Source organism: Vipera berus (genome assembly GCF_964194415.1).
Source record: "Vipera berus genome assembly, chromosome: 4".
Taxonomy (NCBI): domain Eukaryota; kingdom Metazoa; phylum Chordata; class Lepidosauria; order Squamata; family Viperidae; genus Vipera; species Vipera berus.
Window position 1 is genome coordinate 68,610,211 of NC_138206.1, and position 20,430 is coordinate 68,630,640.

A 20,430-nucleotide genomic window follows, 5' to 3' on the forward strand; every position below is an offset into this window, starting at 1 on the left:
TTCTTTTCTAGACCTTGAGTTATTTTCTCAATATTTACATAACAATTTTGTTGCCCTGAGAACTGCTACTTCCACCTCATCAATGTTACATTATGTTATCTTGCAGAAAAATATATTTTCATTATTCTTTAGTTAAATTTAAACCCATTAGAGCTTTGATCAGGATAATATACTTTTCTATTTCCCTGCCTCTTTTTAATAGTAATTTTACCTTTTAACTGACACTTTACATCATTTTACAATATTAGCTCAACCTCTGAAACATGGTTCTTGGATCAGATACTTGGTTTGTCCCATTGCTACCACCTTTAGAATTGTGAAGGCTGGGAATGTGAATTGATTTATACTTTTTTAAGAAGATGAACTGGGTTTTTGTCCCAAATATGTAGTAAATGTTAGACTGAATGCTATTACAAGAAGTACAGATCTGACAATGAACCACAGACCAAAGTAGTTGTATTTCACAAGGAAAATGAAGTGAGCAACTGGAAGTTATACATAAAGAAAAAGAATGTTATTTTTAACACACATTTTAGCAAGTATGGTCCAACCACAAATAAAACCGAAAACGGAGTTAAAATTAAGCAAATGCAATAAAATCAATATACTTCATGGAATATTTTAAATCACAATAAAAATAGCACACCATTATAAAATTCCACACCTATCATCCATCTTAATTCATTCATAAGATGTACAGAAAAACAATCCTACCAGCATTCTCAGCATTGGCTCACAAACACTTGCACTGCTTGCCTTTATTATATAAAAAGAATTTCAAATATTTCTTAAATGCATCCAAAGATCCATAAAGTGGAATAGGTGGGAATAATTTTTAAAATCATGTAGAAATAAGGCGCAGCAACATGCAGAAGGGAAATAGAAAAAAATCTGTCCCACTGACTATATTATCTAAACAGGATCCTACCAAGACAGGAGCTGGGACAGGTAGTGAGCAAGGCTAGCTGCAGAGCCTTAAACATTACTATGAAGAGCTTAAATTGTGCTCTCTTCTTAATATGGAGCCAGTTTAAGATCCTGCAGCAGGTGGAAATAAAGAAGAAATTAGTTCCAGAATAATGCATACTGAAACTTCTGGAATGAGGTCAGAGAGGTAGTAAAAGAGCCTGCCCATAGAATATTATAGTCTGGACAAGATACTTCCAGAGCCTGAACTTAAAAATGTCATTAACTGGAAACAGTTGAATTTGGCTGATGTTCAATAATTTTAAAAAGACTCACTCTCATAGTCTTCCCTAAAATGGCCAAAGAGATAGCATACTATCGTCAAATGGGAAGAAACTCCCCCACCTGCCTTGCCTCGTGGCGGCAGCGGCACAATTTGCCTGGCGGCCTCCTGCCCCATTGTAGCAGCTAGGTGGGACGGAATGGGCGGGTCCTAATTAGGGCTTATTTTTGGAGCAGGGCTTATATTAGGCCGACCCCTACAAATCAGGGTAGGTCTTTTTTTCAGGGTGGGGTTTATTTTTGGAGAAACACGTCACGTGGGGGAAAAAGAGATGGGGTCATGAATGAACAGGTGCTGAATGAATACAAAACTTAGCTTTTTATTTAAAAAATTGCTAAAAGTAATGTATGAAATTGTGAATGTAGTAGAAACAAGGACAGAAAAGAATGAAGTAGCGAGTGATGTACTGCAAATGTGATATAGCTGTATTTCTCGTTTTCTTATTTTGTGCCTTTAATTTCTTTGGCCAATTATTTCTTATTCCCTTTCTTTATCTGATGTTGGTTAGCCATGCTTACAAGATGAGCAGCCAGATAAATTGATTAAAATAAAGAATGATTAATGTTGCCATTTTATGACATACTATGAGGCTTTTAACAGTTTATTTCCAGACAAGAGGCAGCATCCAATATCAGAAAAGGAGAATTTTTTTTTGTCATGTTCTCCTTTTCACTCTTCAGCCTCTTTCTCCTGCCTCAATATGCATGGAAGCTGTTTGAACCATCCCCACCTGACCTGAACCTCAGATGATCATAGGCAGCAGAATAGTGAAAAATCATTCCAGTCAGTGGTACACAGTGAATATTAATACCAATTGTTTAACCTGTAGTTAAACTACAGTATCCTACAGTAATAAAATAAAACCGGTGAATGTAGATTAATACCCTTTATGTTTGTAAACTATTAATTTGTTTTCTTTTACAGAGCCAAACTTGGAATGCCCCAATTTTTAAGTCCAGAAGCTCAGAGTCTTCTTCGAATGCTTTTCAAAAGAAATCCTGCAAATAGATTAGGTACAATATTAAAGTTATCTAATTAAGATTTCAACAATAAATTAAATAATCATCTAAGGATTTTTGGTATTGTTTTTGTTAATAACCTCTAATAGGAGCAGGTCCCGATGGAGTTGAGGAAATTAAGAGGCATCCATTTTTCACTGCAATAGACTGGAATGTAAGTATATATCATGCTTACTGACTGTTCCAAGTTATGGTGGACACCCCTCCCAAAAGCTAATTATTCAGTTCTGAAGTTCTCATATCCCCACCCCCCCCACAGTCACATGTCATATTTTGAGCGCTTGGCAACCAGCCCACATTTACACTTCTTTTCACCATTTGTGGTCACATAACTGCAATTTTGAGTCATTTTTTGTCAGAAAATGTTTGTTTACAGCAAAATCCACTCAGAAGGAATAATGGATTTGCTTAGCAACCATTGTGCTTAGGGACTGCTGTAAAAGTCGTAAAAACAGATTTGGTCATGTGATAATCCACTTTATAACCATTATTACTTATAACTACCGGTAATTGCAAGCTCAATTACAATTGTAATTCAATGACTACCTTGTATATATTTGTAATATATTAAAAATTTGTTTACCTTAGAAATTGTACAGAAGAGAAATTAATCCACCATTTAAACCTGCAACTGGTAGACCTGAAGACACTTTTTATTTTGATCCTGAATTTACAGCAAAAACACCAAAAGGTAACATATATACTATATCAGGGAAGTTTTAGTATACACATATATTTCATTTTTTCTCTGGCACAAATATATTACATTTTATTTTAAAAAACTTTGCCATAGAGTTCATATGCAGTCCTTGTATATTAAAGAAAATCCCTTCCATGATTTTGTGGTAGTCTCCTTATGTTTAACTTAAATGTATCATGAGCCATCAAACTATTCTTTGTACACTACAATTTGCCCAAATTTTTGAATTTATTTTCTTGGAAATCTCATCCCTCTCTCTGTCTTGCTATTAGCCTTTCAGAAAAGCATAGTTATTCTGTCAGATATCTGACCTATCAGCCAACTAAAATTTTAATATTTTTTTATAAATATTTTATTATTTTTCTATTTTTACAATCAAGTGCTTAATAGACAACTGATGACTGAGTCCATTAGTAATTTCATGGTACTTGTAAGTTTCTTCAAACTAAATCCAATATTACACCATCCAATACATCTTCTCTTCTTCCGGTAATAGACATTTGTCCACACTAAGCAAATACAATTCTTATTGTTGTATACAGTTGTATATCAGCATTTATTACAATTTTCTAATAGTATCAGTAATATCAGTTTAGAATTTCTTTTCTAACCAAAACATATCTTAATTGCATTTGTACTCAATATCCATTTACGGTATTCAGTCCATGCCCTATTTTCCCTTTTTTCAATTTAAATTTCCCATCCATATTCAAAATATCCCAATCATTTATAATTTCAAAAAAAGTTATATTTGGGTAACCAAAAGCTTCCCTTATTCAAACTTCTTAGCATTTTCTTATTTCTCTTTTCATACCAAGATATACTTAATTTTTAACATTTTTATTACTGTTATAGCTTATCTTTTATTATGAACTGCCTTAAATATTTACAAAATTTACACTTAATCAATGTATTTTTTGCAGATTCACCTGGTATTCCACCAAGTGCTAATGCTCACCAGCTTTTCCGGGGTTTCAGTTTTGTAGCTATTGCATCAGATGATGAAAATCAAGCTATGCAGACATCTGGTGGACATTCAATTGTTCAGGTGAATGTTCTTAATGAAGAACTTTTAGATTGACTGTTATCTAGGGCAGAGGTCCCCAACCTTTTGGGTACCAGTGACCGGTTCTGTGGAGAGAGGTTTTTCCACAGACCGGAGTGGGTGTGCTTTTGTGTGCTGCCTGCATCCTGTGGATGGGGCTTTCCTTGTTTGTTCGGACCGATTGCTGGCAGGCCACGGCCTGGTACCGGTCCATGGACCGGGGACTGGGAACCCCTGATCTAGGCCAACATTCATAGCACAAAAATTATTTGCATAGTTTTGAATGCAGATGGCTACATTTAAAATGCTTATAGAAAGATGTTTCACACGTGTAAAAATTTATTTTGGAAGAGTTGTACAGCTGACTTGAATAATATAAACTAACATTGCTACACACTTAGTGAGTTTTAGCATCTTTTAGAGTTATCCCACTATCCTTATGCCTACATAATAGCAGTGAGGTGATGCTTTGCATCATTTCTACAATGGCTAAAGGATGCTATGAAGTTGCTTCTAAGTACCTAATGGGGAATTGCTTTTAGCATGTAAGTCATTCCCTTGCAAAATGAACAAAGTATCATACTACTTGTACCTTTCTTACTTTGTGCATATAGTTTATTTAAATTCATTTAAACCATTTATAAATGTTCATTATAGACATATATTTTGCCCTGCTGTTTTTAACTAAAAGATATAGCCACTTTTTGTTATGATTAAGATCAGATACTTAACATTTAACTGTTCATTATAAAATTATTATTTTATCTCCTCAGTGTATTTAAACATTATTTACTATGCGTGAACATGAGCATTCTGGCAACAAAATAAAAATTAGATTCATTTTATTTTAAATTTAGTACAAATTTACCTGTAAATATACTGCACATTTAAGATATTTTAATACAAAGAGCTAAGAGAACTCATTAATTAATAATGTTATTTTGGTAGCAGTTGCACAGGAACAGCATTCAGTTTACTGACGGATATGAAGTCCAACAAGATATAGGAGTTGGATCCTATTCCGTTTGCAAGAGATGTATACATAAAACCACAAATATGGAATATGCTGTAAAGGTAATTGCTGCCCAACTATATAAGAAATATAGCTATTAGTTGTGTTGCTGTTTGGATAGCTATGGGTTGGATTACGGAGGCTGAAAGTGTAATTGAAGTTCTGACTCTAAGAAAAATGTTAGGAGCTTACGAACTCCAGTAAATGAAAGATTTTGAGAATCAGAAATAAACATTTATAAGAATGAAATGAAGTTCTTTAATCTGTTTGTCTGTCTGTCTTAAAGTCAGTTTTGGTTTCCTGGCAACTCTCTAAAAGTCCCTGCAGTTTTCTTGACAAGTTTTCAGAAGTAGTTTGCCATTGCCTGCTTCCCAGGGGTGAGAAAGAGTGGCCCAAGGTTACCCACCTAGTTTCAAGCCTAAGGCAAGACTAGAATGGTCACCACGATGTAAAAAAGATGTCGAGACTCTAGAAAGGGTACAGAGAAGAGCAACAAAGATGATTAGGGGGCTGGAGGCTAAAACATATAGGGAACGGTTGCTGGAATTGGGTATGTGTAGTCTAATGAAGAGAAGGGTGAGGGGTGACATGATAGCAGTGTTCCAATATCTGAGGGGTTGCCACAAAGAAGAGGGAGTCAAGCTATTCTCCAAAGCACCTGAAAGCAGGACAAGAAGCAACGGATGGAAACTAGTCAAGGAGAGAAGCAACCTAGAACTAAGGAGAAGCTTCCTGACAGTTAGAACAATTAACCAGTGGAACAACCTGCCCCCAGAGGTGGTGAATGCTCCAACACTGGAGGTTTTTAAGAAGAGACTGGACAGCCATTTGCCTGAAATGGTATAAGGTTTCCTGCCTGAGCAGGGGGTTGGACTAGATGACCTCCAAGGTCCCTTCCAACTATTATTATTATTATTATTATTATTATTATTATTATTATTATTATTATTATTATTATTATTATTATTATTATTATTACTTGCAGTCCCCTGATTTTTAGCTCAGTGCCTTAACCAGTGCAGCAAACTAACTTTCTCTTTAAACTTAAAGGGAAAATACTGTTTTGAAGCTGGTTGTTCTTATAAAACATAATTTAAGGTGGGGGGGGGAGACCTAAAATGTAAATTGTTAGTACTGTATAAAATTATTGATTTATATATATTTGCTCCTCTAGATTATAGACAAAAGTAAGAGAGACCCCACAGAGGAAATAGAAATATTGCTACGATATGGACAGCACCCAAATATTATTACTCTCAAAGATGTAAGTAGGTAATATAAGCATATTCACAGTAATTAAGTATTAATATCAATGTGTTATTTGCCTTTATTAGCTATTAGATTAGAAAACTATGTAATTTTGTCCAGCATAAGTAATACATATATCCTGGGTTTTCTCTGGAGGTGTGAACTGCAAATCTTTTTTAACCCCAAATACTTTGGCAGGCGGTTTATTTAAGTTGAAAGAGGTCGCCTTCTTTCTTGGCTGACAGAAGCACAGATCAGAGAAATGATCAATCTTGGTAAATAGGCCCAGTCTTCGATGTAGAAATATGATCTTAGAATATTGATGGATTTGTAATAAAATCAATGAGGATGGCTTTCTAAGACCCTTTCGATAGACCCACAGATTTGCCAAGCATATTCTTGCTTTTTACACAAATTGCTACTCCCCAGAGGTCCCCAGGAATAGGATGTATAATCTGTACAAAGCATAAACATAAGGTTACGGAGCTGTAACCACAACAAAAGAAAAAATAACCCTAAAAATAATATAGGTAAATACAAGCAATCCCCCAGGTACAAGTGTTTATTTAGCAAATTTTCACAAAAACAAATTCACAAATTCATTCAGAAAGGGTATTTATGTTAGAAATTCAAAACTGAGAGCAAAAAGAGGCTATGAGGTCTGGGCAGAAGCCCCAGGATCGGTGCATGCAAATGCAGGGCTATGAGGGCGAGACAGAAGCCCCGGGGGGGAAAAAAGGAGGAGAGGGGAGAGGCTATAAAAGGAGAAAGTTTTGGCGGGAGAGGAAGAGGAAAAAAGGAGAAAGGAAGGAGACTGCAAAAGAGAGACAGAGAAGCACAGCCTTGAGAGGAATCAGCTGGAGGTGCATGGAAGAGAAGAGGAAGGGGGGGAGAGGATATAAAAAAGGGAAGAGAAGAGAGAATATAAAAGAATGGAAGAGGATATAAAAGAAGGGAAGAGAAGAGGATATAAAAAGGGAAGAGAGGATATAAAAGAAGGGAAGAGAAGAAGATATAAAAGAAGGAGAGCATATAAAATAGGAGAGAAGAGAGGATATAAATGGGGAGAGAAGAGGATATAAAAGGAGGGGTGAATCTGGTTTCTCCACTGACTATGTTTTTTAGAAGGTTGCAAAAGGGGATCACATGATCCTGGGACTCTGTGACCATCATAAATATGAATCAGTTGCCAAGCGTCCAAATGTAGATTGACCCTGGGGATGCTGCAATGGTCATAAGTGTGAAAAATGGTCACTTTTTTCAGTGCCGTTGTAACTTTAAACAGTCACTAAGTGAACTTTTAAGTTGAGAACTACCTGTACTATCACTTTTTTCCCTTTTTTGGGTCAAGTTTTTGACACCTTGCTAGGCGACTGGTGGTACTCGAATATTGCCATATCCTAAAAGTGATACAATTTGTGAAAAGGTTGAAAAGCCCTGCTCTAAAATGCTTGCAAACAAACAGCAGTGGCAGTGAATCTCGTACCTTGAATGAGATCACTCCCTGCTTGTTAAGATGCACGCAGCTCATTAAGTGCACATAAGGTATCTCAGGGTGGGGAAGGCCATGGGGGGCCTAGTGATGGAACAGGCCCCCATCGCCTCCCCAACTCACTAAGATACCTCATGCTTCCCCCTCCCTTCCTGCCGCGCTGGACTCACTTACCTTGCAAAATCTGTCTCCTCTCTGCCGCAGTTTCTTTCCCTTTGGAGAGAAGAGAGTCAGCTTGGAAATGCTTTTCATGTCAACAGTGGAAGCTCCTCAGTGCCATAATATCACACAAATTCAAACACAAATTCTCTGCAAAAGAGATCACAGCCACCTGAAGCTTCCATTCTTGGGGGGGGCGAGTGTTTGCTTCGTATATATGTCTATGAGACATAGTGTGGAATTGGAGTCAGCCGGGCGCAGGAACCAATGTCGTCCATGGCCCGGTGCACTGCTTGCTTTCGTGCACCAAAATTTGCTGTATTTTGAAGCTCCATGTGCTATCACACGGAGCTTCAAAACGCAGCATATCCCTGCATTTTGAAAAGCCCCATAGGAACACAAAACCTTTTTATTTGAAGGAAGACTTAAGAGAGATTGGAAGGTCCGTGTGTCTGCTAATGGGGGCTTCAGATACGTAAAGGAATGCTCCATTTTTTGTTTTTTTTTATACAGGTTTTATTGATTTTTTAATATTTACATATACATGTATTTGTGAAACAATATGGTGGTTGGGTAGTTAAAATAAGAAATAACCAGTTGTAAATAGTTCAGGTTGCATCAACAGAGGTTTCCTCTCTGATTTCCTTAGTTATTACATAGTCAAAATAGTCAAGTTAATACACTTCTAGTTGTAACCTAGTCAATAAAATTTAAAATATATTTTCACTAATACATATCAATATCCTGTTTTTAAATTTTATCTAATTGCTATAGAATATTCTAGAGTAACCTATAGTATATAGGAAAAAGCTTAATTTTTGGGTAACCCATAATTCCCTATTTCAATAAAGCATATTCTCTTGTCTACAAAACTTACATTGTTCATTACAAAACATTCTTATGTTTTACCATTAAAGTCTAGATTTCCTTTTAACAAATCACCAGTTATTAGAAATATATTTTTTGTCTTAACCATTCAACAATTATTACAATTCTATCTTTTATATATAAAATTCTATATTCTATACTATAGTTCAAAAGTAAGCATTGATATATTCTGTAAGTCATCTTGACCGTACAGCAATTATAAAATACTATCTTTTGATATGTCATTCCAAGTTCTATAATATAATTCAGAGTTATATTCTAGAAATTTAGTTTTGTTTTCCTTTACAAATCTAAAAGCTAAGTGTAAAATCAGTTATATTTTTTAGAGATTCCCCTTAATCCATTGAAAGATATTTTTATAGTCTATCTTTAGGAATCCCAAAAAAGAAACAAGTTCAGTTTTTTAAATCTAACTCTTGCCTTCCTTTTGTGCCAATCAAGCTTCCCTCTTGGCATCTTTAAATTCTCAAATATATCTTCCTTTCTTCCTATACCCCTTATTTGAATCCAGGGAGTGTATCCAGATGTCAGTTTTGCAAGGAAGATGTCCCCTTTGTAACCATTGTAGTTTTGCTTTGATAATTCAGTTTTTGATGATTGATATAATATAGTTGTCATTAGATCAAGTCAAATCTTTTTGTTCTTCCCATTTTATCAGGGTTAGGTAGAAAGTAGCAGCTGGTATTATGGTTGTCATTTGATTAGTTGAATTCTCAATATAGTGGTGGCGAAACTTTTAGAGACCGAGTGCCCAAACTGCAACCCCAAACCCACTTATTTATCACTGGGTGCCAGGTGGGCATAGCCCACTGGGTGGGTGTGGCTGTGGTGGTCATGGAAGATTGAGTGAGTGTGGTCACCTCAGTGTTGCTCGTGGGGAGGGACACCTGTGGAGGGTGGGCAGGGTTGGGGGAGCTCCAGGAGGTCTCTAGGCAGGTGGGTTGGTAGGCAGGAGATTCATCCTGTGGGGTGAGGCGAGGCAGAGTGGGGGTGCCATTGCCATGAGGCAAGGCAAGGGCTATTGCAGCTGCTGCCTGACACCATCGGCCCCCGCACACAGAGGCCAGTGAGCGCATGGGGGCCAATGGTGTCCGTCAGTAACCACAGCCTGCCAGCCCCTCAAGAGGTGCACTCTGGGGCTCCGCAGCCTGTCGCCAGCAGTTCAAAGAAGCCACCTCCGAGATGGATGGTCGGTCAACAGCTGAGGAGGTGATGCAGTGGGTCATGTCTGGGAAAAGGAGAGCATGCAAGGCCAGGAGGGATGGGATGGGGGGAGGAAAACCAGCCGTGCCGGGATGCATTCAGCCATGTGGGACCTTGGCGAATTAGTAGGCAGCTGGTTGAAGAGGGACAGTTGCCACTTCCGGGGCATGGCGCAGGTGCCCACAGAGAGGGCTCTGAGTGCCGCCTCTGGCACCCGTGCCATAGGTTCGCCACCACTGGTATAGTGTATTTGAAGGCCTTTAGTGTCTTCACTCTTGGTAGTGCTTTCTTCAGGTACTGTTGCTTTTTGAATTGTAAGTGTTGTAGTTGCCAATAAAGTTTGGGCTTCTGTAGATTGCTTTTGTTGTTCTTTGAAATCTCCTATTTTAGTGTTAGTTTCCACTACTTCTATTTAGTTTTGGATTATCTTTTCCTCATTTAAAGTCAAAATGTGATTTGGTGGCTTTAAGTTGTCAGATTTTTCTTGCAGTTTGGCTTTTATTTGCTCTGTCATTGCCAAGATCATGTCCAGTATCAGTTTATAATCAAGTGGGGGAATGTATTCATCCATTTCATTGTTTGCAGCTAAATCTTCCATGGAGGCTGTTTTAATAATAGTCCAGGATTTTCCACCTCCTGAAGAGTTGTTTTCAGTGCCAGGTGTTCCCACACTTATCTTTAAGCATAATGTCAAGGACAACTCTGTTATTCAGTCATCTTTCACAGCAGAAGTTCACTTGCTGTACCAGGTTTCCCCACAAGATGCCATCAATAACATATAACATGCAAAGTAAGAATTTTCTTTTCTTTTTTCCAAATTAATATAGAATTTTTGTAGGATTAGTCCAAATTTTTTCCTTAATTCACAGCTTAGAGAGAAAATAGGATAGTGGATCCCCAGCAACAAATAGAAGCTTTTCAGTAAATACAGATGAAATTGGTTAATTTCTTTGCTGAGTTAATTGAATTTCTTTTGAAGCTTTGAAGCTTTAAAATTTGTTCCCAGAGTAGATATTCGCCATTTTCTCAAAAAATGGGGAAGGAGATTTTCAAAAAAGTCCCACAGGAAGATGGTTAAGGGAATAGGAAAGGTAAAAGCTCACCCAGGTCCTCCAGATTGCTTCTTAGTGCTAGGTATTGCTTTTGGCTTTCGGCAGGGAGCGGCTTAGTGATCGGCCATCTTTATGGCCGGTTTCTTTTTCTTCGGGCCAAAGGAGATGATCCCAGATTCCAGCGGAGGGCTGCCACCCTTCCGCGATTGCAGGGAAGTCCTCCTCTTGGTAATCGCCCCTCCAGGGCGATTTTTGACCCTTTTCAGGGTCCTCCAAAAAAGAAAGAAACGGACGGCAGGAAGCAGACTGTTCCTGCACGGCTGGAAGCGCCGCGCAAGTGAACCGGAAGCCAAGAATGCTCCATTTCTGAAGCCGGCGCACACGAGCAAACAGTGCACCCACATCTTGAGTGCAATCCTGCTCTGTCCCTCCGCTTTCTTCTTTTCGGATGGAGCTGAAAAACTTAATCTGCTGCTACCGTTTGAGTGGGGAGGATGACAAGGAGAAGAGCAGTCAAGATTTGTGCCACTGGCCGGTCAGGCAAGGAGTATATTGGGTGGGGTGGCTGGCTGGCTGGGGAGGGGAGACTGTGGCTGCTCAGGTGGCTGATGCCGCCGCCAGCAGCTTGGACACAGGTGCAAGGGGACTCCTCGCAATGCCTCCCTGCTCAGTTGAAGGCTTCGTTCCTGCCCTCAAAACTAAAGCTGGCACACGCAAGCAAGCAGCGCACCGGGGCCACAGACAGCATTATTTCCTGCGCCCATCCAACTCCAATTCCACGCTTTGTTCCATAGGCATGCAAATGAAGCAAACACTTCCCCCCCAGAACGGAAGCTTCCGGTTGTCATGATCTCTTTTGCAGAAAATTTGTGTTTGAACTTGCATGATATTATGGCACCCAGGAGCTTCCATTGTCAGCGCAAAAAGCATTTTCAAGCTGACTCTCCTCTCCCTAAAAGGGAAAGAAACCACGGCAGAGAGGAAATAGATTTTGCAAGGTAAGTGAGTCCGGCGCGGCAGGAAGGGAAGGAGAAGTAGTTATGGGGAGCGGGAGGGGAGAATAGGGTGAATGTTGCAGAGGCTCTGTGGTCGTTCATAAGGGTGACGTGGTGCTGCAATATTCTTAATTTTGGGGCTTGCTCGTAAACACTAGGGGGTGCTCATTGTGTAACTTCAAACAAGCATTAAGTGAAGGCTTGTAACTCAGGGATTACCTGTATACACAAAGAGACAGTTCATTTTCAAACATAGATGTAAACCTTTCTTGGCAGAAATGATACTAAAGATACAGAATTTTAATTGCTGAGAAATCAAAACATTAATACATGGTTTTAAAGTAAATGAAGAAATGAATGAATAAACATGTATTACAGGCATATATGTGGATATCAGAGCTCTTTTATTTTTCATTCATTATATAGTGGGAGATTCTCTTTCCACTCAGCTATCCTTTTGGAAGACATCATTTAAAAAACTTTTCACATAGCCAATTTAACCAATATTTGTTCTCTGTTATTTAATTTTACCTTTCTATGATTGTCATGCAATTTTAGGTTTTGTTGATCTTATTTAAGTTGCAGTGATTTTTTTAACTGAGTTATCCTTTATCTTGTGATATTTTCTGGGTTCTTTAGATATCATACATACACTGTTTCAGGAGGTGATAACCAGTATTTTGAGGTTGATCCAGGAGGAAATAATTTTGTATGTCACTTTCAGGTGCATGATATGATTGGATGTTTAATGTTAATTTTCAGGTATATGATGATGGAAAATATGTATATCTGGTAACAGAACTAATGAAAGGTGGAGAACTGCTGGACAAAATCCTTAGGCAAAAATTTTTTTCTGAAAGAGAAGCTAGTGCTGTCTTATTGACAATTACAAAAACTGTTGAATACCTTCATGCTCAAGGGGTAAGCCTTCTTTTGTTAGCTATTTATTTTTAAAATCATTATCTATCAGGCTCTTCTGCAAAGAATTTTCACAGTCTCTTTAACAAGACCTATTGAGAAGAAAGAGATGGTTTTACAAGAACTGCTGCAATTGAATTGTTTCCCATCTAAAACCAATGTGTACCAAAGAAAGACAGAGACTTCTTTATTTTTCTGGCTGGTTTTCTGGAAAGCTGCAGAAAAACTGATAGGTCTTTTCAGAATCATGAAGGAGCCTGCAGCTGATTTTGCATAAAAATCACAGTAATTTTTTGCTTTGTTTTTCTTAAGGTTGTACATAGAGATTTGAAGCCTAGTAATATCCTATATGTGGATGAATCAGGCAACCCAGAATCTATTCGAATTTGTGATTTTGGCTTTGCAAAGCAGCTGAGAGCAGAAAATGGCCTCTTAATGACACCCTGTTATACAGCAAATTTTGTTGCTCCGGAGGTAAAATAACTATTCATTACTTGTCTGCATTTCCTGTGTAAGAAAAAAAAACATGTAATCTGGCATTTCCTTCTTTCTTTAAATATATTAATTTACGTTTAGAAAAATACAAATATATTTTAAAAAAATTTAACCTAAAAAAAGATGGAAATCAGAAAAAAGAAAAGAGAAGCAGGAAAGTCAAACTAAAAACATCAACGTGAAGTTAAATTTTATACCAAAGCTTTGGAACATGACTATTTATTATATAATTATATGGAAGGGATAAGTCATACTGTGATTTTGGGGGGGTGGGGGAAATGTTATTCCAGATGTTAAGGAATAGCTTTGGGGAATAGGCTTTTTCTGGGTCTAAAGATACTAGCATAGTAGATTCCATTCTGTACTTGGTTATATCCAGTATATCAATCAATAAACATATTGTCTGATGCCTAATTATTTTTTGTCAATCCTGACGGGGGAGTAAATTATATCTGGCAAAACATTTTGCAACTATATAGTATGTAATCAACATAATAAATATCTTAGTATCCATCCTTAGTATAAAACAATGCTGGCAGTTTAACATCCTGAAAAAGATTCATTATTTACATCCAAAAGATTTAGGGCGGCTTAGCAGCCAGTCCCTGAAAAGCCATCCAGACCAGGAGTATTACATATGGTAACAGCTGTTTAGAATACAATAGTTCCTGGAGCAACAGGAGAGCTTTTCACAAATCTGATTATTAAAAAACTGAATATCTACCAGACTCAAGTTGATTGCTTCCTGTTGGTCCCCTTTACTATCCAAAATATATATTGGCTTATAGAAAAAGGGAAAAAATATTATTAGTGGCTTCAGAAGCAAAAGACAATCTGGACATCCTTAGTGACAATTTCAGAATCTAACAATCTGTTTAACCAAAATTTCTAGCTGTGCAAAACATTTTTTCTCACTTCTTTGTAAAAACAAGCTATGTACTCTAGGTAGTCCTCACTTAGCGATTACTTGATCAGTGCCTGTTTAAAGTTGGATGGTGCTGAACAAATTATACCGATGACCAGTCCTCAAAGTTCCAGCCATTGTACCACCCCTGGAGTCATGTGATGTTGATTTGGTAACTTGGCAACTGGCTCACACTTAGGATGGTTGCAGTGGCCTACAATCACATAATTGCCATTTGCAGCCTTCACTGATAGCTTCCTATAAACAAAGTCAATGGGGAAGCCAGCAGGAGAGGTTGCAAGTTGTTCTGGCAAGTCTCCCTTTCCCAAGAGCAGCCACCTCTGAAATCGTTCACATATGCCATAGCAGCCACCTGCACACCCTCCCCCACCTGCCTAGCAGCCACCCCTGTGCTGAAAATTGCTTGTGTTCCGTTGCAGCCATCTGTGCATCTTTCCCCCACCCATCATCAGCCACCACCCCTGCCCTGGGCATGAAATCACTTGCATACACCACTACAGCTATCATTTCCCCACCCACCCACCCAGCATCAGCCACCTCTGAGCCCAAAATCATCCACATGTGCCACAGCAACCACCTTCATACCCTCCCTCACCTGACAGCCACTTAAATTCCTGCTGACCTGCAAGCCACCTGGTACCTCAACTTTCCTCACTGACTTAATTGTTCTTTATCCTACATATGGGACTATACATGCCTTGGCCAAGCCTTGAAGTTTATGGAACATTCTTATCTTTTCCGTATTTTAAAGAATTTGAGGCTGATGATCATACACAAAGAAACCAAGAAATTGGATATGTGACTTTCTACTTCTCTTTGAATTACATGAGATGTCATTATGTGAACTGAATGGATTCCATGAGATGGAGAAGCAACTCTGCAAATGAATTTATCTAAACTATTTTATCTTGATAGTGCTATATTGATTACCCATTATTTATGTGAATGATATATTTCAGTTTCGGTTTCCTTTCTTTTATAGTCCAGTGATTTTTATACTGTCATTTTACTGCAATGACAGTTTACGTTGATTTAATAATTCAAATATTGTTTATTAAAATATTAAATTAAATTATCCAATTTCTATTGGATAATTTATAATGGATACAGCAACTTCAGTTTCTCAGTGATTTTGTAGTAAAAGTAATTTACAAAAGTAATAGATAATTGCTCTTTCTGTATGATTTAATTAATAACATGATTTCCATAGGTGTTAAAAAGGCAAGGGTATGATGTAGCATGTGACATATGGAGCCTTGGTGTCCTTCTGTATACAATGTTGACTGGGTATGTTTGTATCAACTTACTTTCTCCTGTATCTATATATTGCTAAAACTCTTGCCTCTGCAACCTTTAACTGGGCTAAACTATGCATCACAGAGCAAACATTTTTGAGCCAGATACCTCAAATTGGCTAACATCCAGAACACATGGATACATAGCTTCAGTGGAATGGAAATTTGCCAACTTTCATAAAACATTTTATAATATAAAATTATCATAAAGTATTTTATGATATAATACAAAATGTCATGAAATATTTGTTGTGGTCATCTCCTGATGTTCAACAAGGGTTAATTTCAATGCAGATGTAACTCTGGATATCTTTGAATTTTTAAGAACTTTTCATGTTCATTAGAAGCTTGGGAAAAATATATACCTATTATTAATCTTTTTCAAAGAATTCATTTGTCATAGCTCAAATTATAGTACTTCTAAATCTGTTCCAGTATTGAACAATTTTAGTACTGCTATATGTAATACATTACTTTTCTTTCCTAATTCTTTTTGAAAAGTTTTTTGTTCACAATAATTGCTAAGCAGTTACATAGTCTCATGAATAATTATTTATACAATTTATATTAAGTACAGATAGTCCTTGATTTACAACAGTTCATTTAATAACTGTTCAAAGTTACAACAGCATAGTCACATGATCAAAATCCAGCCATTTGGCAACTGACTCAGATTTATGTCAGTTGCAGTGTGATCACCTGTGATCTTCTGACAAGCAAAGTCAATGGGGAAACCAGATTCACGTAACAGCTGTGCTACTAACTTAACAACTGCAACGATTCACTTAACAACGGTGGCAAGAAAGGTCATAAAATGGGGCAAAACTCAACAAATGTCTCAGAAACAGAAATTTTAGGCTCAATCATTGTTGAGAACTACCTATATTAATTTAGTATCATGTCAATTCTGATAATGGAATTCAGCAGATATTTTTTTTAAACTATGTTAAAACAATTGTCTTTATTTAGTTATACTCCCTTTGCAAATGGCCCTGATGATACTCCTGAAGACATTTTGGCACGAATAGGTAGTGGGAAGTTTTCTCTCAGTGGTGGATACTGGAATTCTGTCTCAGAAACAGCAAAGGTATGTTAATCATTGTTCTTGAGAGCTCATTAAGTAAGACAGGATATAAATCACTAAGTATTAATAATAGCAAGTTGCATCATGTTTTATGAGTGTAGGGTTTTTTTTGGGGGGGGGGGGTTGTTTTGTTTTTTTTGTGCCTTCAAGTAATTGTTGATTGCCTGGCAACTAGTCCATGGTAAGATTTTGGAAGTAGTTTGCCATTGTCTCCTTCCTAAAGCTGAGAGTGAGTAACTGGCCTAAGGTCAGCTGCTGGTTTTTTGTGCAAGGCAAGACTCATAGTCTCCTAGTTTCTATTAGAATTCTTTATTAGTCAAGTGTGATTGGACACCCAAGGAATTTGTCTCCTGTGTACTCTCAGGAGATTGTAATGATAGTTACAATCATTAATTGTAAGTTACAAACAACAAGTGATAAATCAGAAGATACCAATAGGAGAAGGTAGTTGAAAAGATGAGAAAAGAGAAGGATAATAGCAATACAGCCTACTACATGGATAAATATCATTAGGCCTAAGCCAGTGCTGTGGGAATTAGATGTTCAGCAGAGTGATGGCACAGGAATCTTACAATCTAAAGCACAAACCAATGTGCTTAACAATAGCCTTCATTCTATGTATATGCCTGCTTATTAGGGCTTTCGCCCCCCCCCCCCCCAGCGGCATTATTACAAAGTCAGCTTATTGCCCCCAACAATCTGGGTCCTCAGATTTAGTTCTTTTATTCTGTTTCCTTTTTTATATCTCTTAAAGGTAAAGGTAAAGGTTCCCCCGCACATGCGTGCTAGTTGTTTCCAACTCTAGGGGCCGGTGCTCATCTCCGTTTCAAAGCCGAAGAGCCAGCGCTTGTCCGAGGACGTCTCCGTGGTCATGTGGCCGGCATGACTAGACGCCAAAGGCGCACGGAACGCTGTTACCTTCCCACCGTAGTGGTCCCTATTTTTCTACTTGCATTTTTACGTGCTTTCGAACTGCTAGGTTGGCAGAAGCTGGGACGAGTAACAGGCGCTCACTCTGCTACGCGGCACTCGGGATTTGACCCGCCAAACTGCCGATCTTCTGATCGACAAGCTCAGCGTCCTAACCCACTGAGCCACCGCATCCCTTTTATATCTCTTACCTCCATTTAAATATAACCTAGGCATTTTTAAAAATCTTTTTATTAAAGCTTTACAAACACAAACTAACAAAGAGCAGAAGCTGGAAAGAGAAAGAAAGAAAGAAAGAAAGAAAGAGAAAGAAAGAAAGAAGAAAGAAAGAAAGAAAGAAAGAAAGAAAGAAAGAAAGAAAGAAAGAAAGAAAGAAAGAAAGAAAGAAAGAGAAAGGAAGGAAGAAAGAAAGAAAGAAAGAAAGAAAGAAAGAAAGAAAGAAAGAAAGAAGAAAGAAAAAAGAAAAAAGAAAGGCAAAAGTGCAGAAAGAAATAATTGAAAAGGAAAAAATAGAAGCTTCTGATTTCTTTTGCAGCAAATGTAAACACATTACAAAATTCTCTCTTACACTGATTACAAAAAAAATCCCTTCAGCTAAGGACCAGGGAATCCTTTCTAATCTGAAATGTTGTTTAATATATCTGAATCAAATCCATCATTTTATCATTTTATAAAACTTGTGCAATTTAACTAATTGTTTACAGGACTTAGTTTCAAAAATGCTTCACGTTGACCCTCATCAGAGACTGACTGCTGCTCAAGTTCTAAGGCATCCATGGATAGTTCACTGTGATCAGTTGCCTCAGTACCAACTCAACAGGCAAGATGCTCCACATCTTGTGAAGGTAAAACAAAAAACCCCATGCGTACTATTCCTTAAAGTAGTCCTTTGTGGCATATATTGGACAACATTTTATCAGAACTGATAGCCCTTCTGGTCATCTAGAGGAAGCCGCCTAAGAATGTACATGGAAGTGGATTAGATGGCAGGCTTCTCTACAGTAACCCCCACTCTGTGGAAGTTTTCTCCAGAGGAAGACAGACCCTGTTGTGTTAGTTTTCTGGAAACAAAACTGCTTTATTTCAATTTGTTTTTAGTCTCAGTGAATGACTACATGGTAGCACCTATTAGGGAATTCATTTGCAATTTACAAAAAAATTCTTTTGTATAATCCTTTGTAATTAAAGTGAGCTATATAAATAGTTAAATGAATAAACATTCTGTTTACTATATTGTAATCTGCAGTTTTCCCCCTTATTTTTTCCATTACAGGTGGTCCTCATTTAACAACCACTTGTTCAGAGACCATTTGAACTAGCAACACTGTTGAATTAGTTGCACTTGCAATTGGTCCTTGAAATTCTGGTCTTTGCAGCACCCCTCAACCATGTGATTGTGATTTGATCACTCAGCAACCAGCCTGTATTTCCGAACATCATGGTGTCCCATGATCACTTGATCGCAATTCACTACCTGTAGTGCTGGTTTCCCACAAACAAAGTCAGTAGGGAAGCTGACAGGAAGTAGGAAGTTATGATCATGTGAGGTTCTCACTTAAAAACCCGTGCTGTCCTCACTTAACAGTAACTGGGGATTGCTAGAGTTGCAGTCTGTAAGCAGCACAATCATGTGACATCATGCTCTATGTTGGCATTGTTTAGCCACTGAAATTCCAGTCCCAATTACCATTGTTAAACAAGGACTACCTGTATTGTACCATTTCCATTTCTAACAGTGCTTTGAAGTTTGCACATTTAAGATTTTCTTAGTCAAATGATCCATTGAAGGCATTTTCCCTATAATAAATATTTCATCATTAAGGAATAAAATCAGTAATTGTTTATTTCTGTCAAGCAAGTCAATCCTACCCTATGGGCTTAAAAGGAAGACCATTAAAAACTTGGCTATACCAGCAGACCATGGAGGTTAGGACATTTTAATATAGTTCATTCTGGCTTTGGAGTAGTTGTCTAATATAATTGAAGTTCCCAGTTATGTATAGAGAAATGTACTTGGATTTGATCTTATAAGTTTTTTTTTATTTTTTAACCTTGTTTATGGATGTCATATAGATATACCATTCAGTAATGTCAACAAAAGGAACAGCATATAAGTAAGCCCAGTAAATAATAAACTCAGTGTTTTTCAAAAGGCAATTTATTGCTATTACATATGGATTTAATAAAACTACAAAGTTTGTTTAACATACTTTGTATTTTTCTTTGTTTCCAGATCTAATGTGATAAGATAAAAATGTAAAATGCTTAATAGAAATCAGAACACTTAGTAACCAGTGATACTAAAGACACATATGGTATCATCTAACTAATTATTGTAGCTTCTGCAAGATAATGGTTATTTGTTATTTACACAAATTCTTCTTCCTATTGGAGAACTGCAGTTAGCATTATTAAGAGTAAGTCTAAATCACATTTGTGAGAGTTGAGAAGTATACAGTGCTAGAATGTTGGACATTCCCTGTCAACTAATGTTTTAAATCAGGGCTTTTCAACTAGTGGTATGGGTACCACCTGTGGTACACTGGCACCTGGAAGGTATTACACGACCATCCTAGAAAAGTGGTAGCGGGGGAGGGGAATGAGCTGAACCGGTGGCTGGAGCTGCAAGGCTGTCAGGGCTCAGCGGAAGTGCCAAGATCAGTGCTTCTTCGGAGCTGTCAGGGCTCATCGGAAGCGCCAGGATCACCATCAGGCTCCAGC

At 37.7% G+C, this 20,430-nt stretch overlaps 1 protein-coding gene across 2 annotated transcripts in view; it reads left to right on the forward strand.

Moving 5' to 3' along the window:
• The window catches only part of RPS6KA3 (ribosomal protein S6 kinase A3), a 61,603-nt gene that overhangs the window by 33,311 nt on the left and 7,862 nt on the right, over positions 1-20,430 (forward strand). Inside the window, exons 11-21 of one of the 2 annotated variants that reach the window (XM_081326811.1) lie at positions 2,174-2,262; positions 2,358-2,422; positions 2,857-2,959; positions 3,892-4,016; positions 4,962-5,087; positions 6,200-6,289; positions 12,825-12,983; positions 13,293-13,454; positions 15,611-15,687; positions 16,665-16,782; positions 18,414-18,554. In XM_081326811.1, coding sequence (XP_081182937.1) covers positions 2,174-2,262; positions 2,358-2,422; positions 2,857-2,959; positions 3,892-4,016; positions 4,962-5,087; positions 6,200-6,289; positions 12,825-12,983; positions 13,293-13,454; positions 15,611-15,687; positions 16,665-16,782; positions 18,414-18,554 — 1,255 coding nt within the window. The remainder of the gene's footprint in view (positions 1-2,173; positions 2,263-2,357; positions 2,423-2,856; positions 2,960-3,891; positions 4,017-4,961; positions 5,088-6,199; positions 6,290-12,824; positions 12,984-13,292; positions 13,455-15,610; positions 15,688-16,664; positions 16,783-18,413; positions 18,555-20,430) is intronic. The other variant, XM_081326812.1, reaches the window with a different exon arrangement.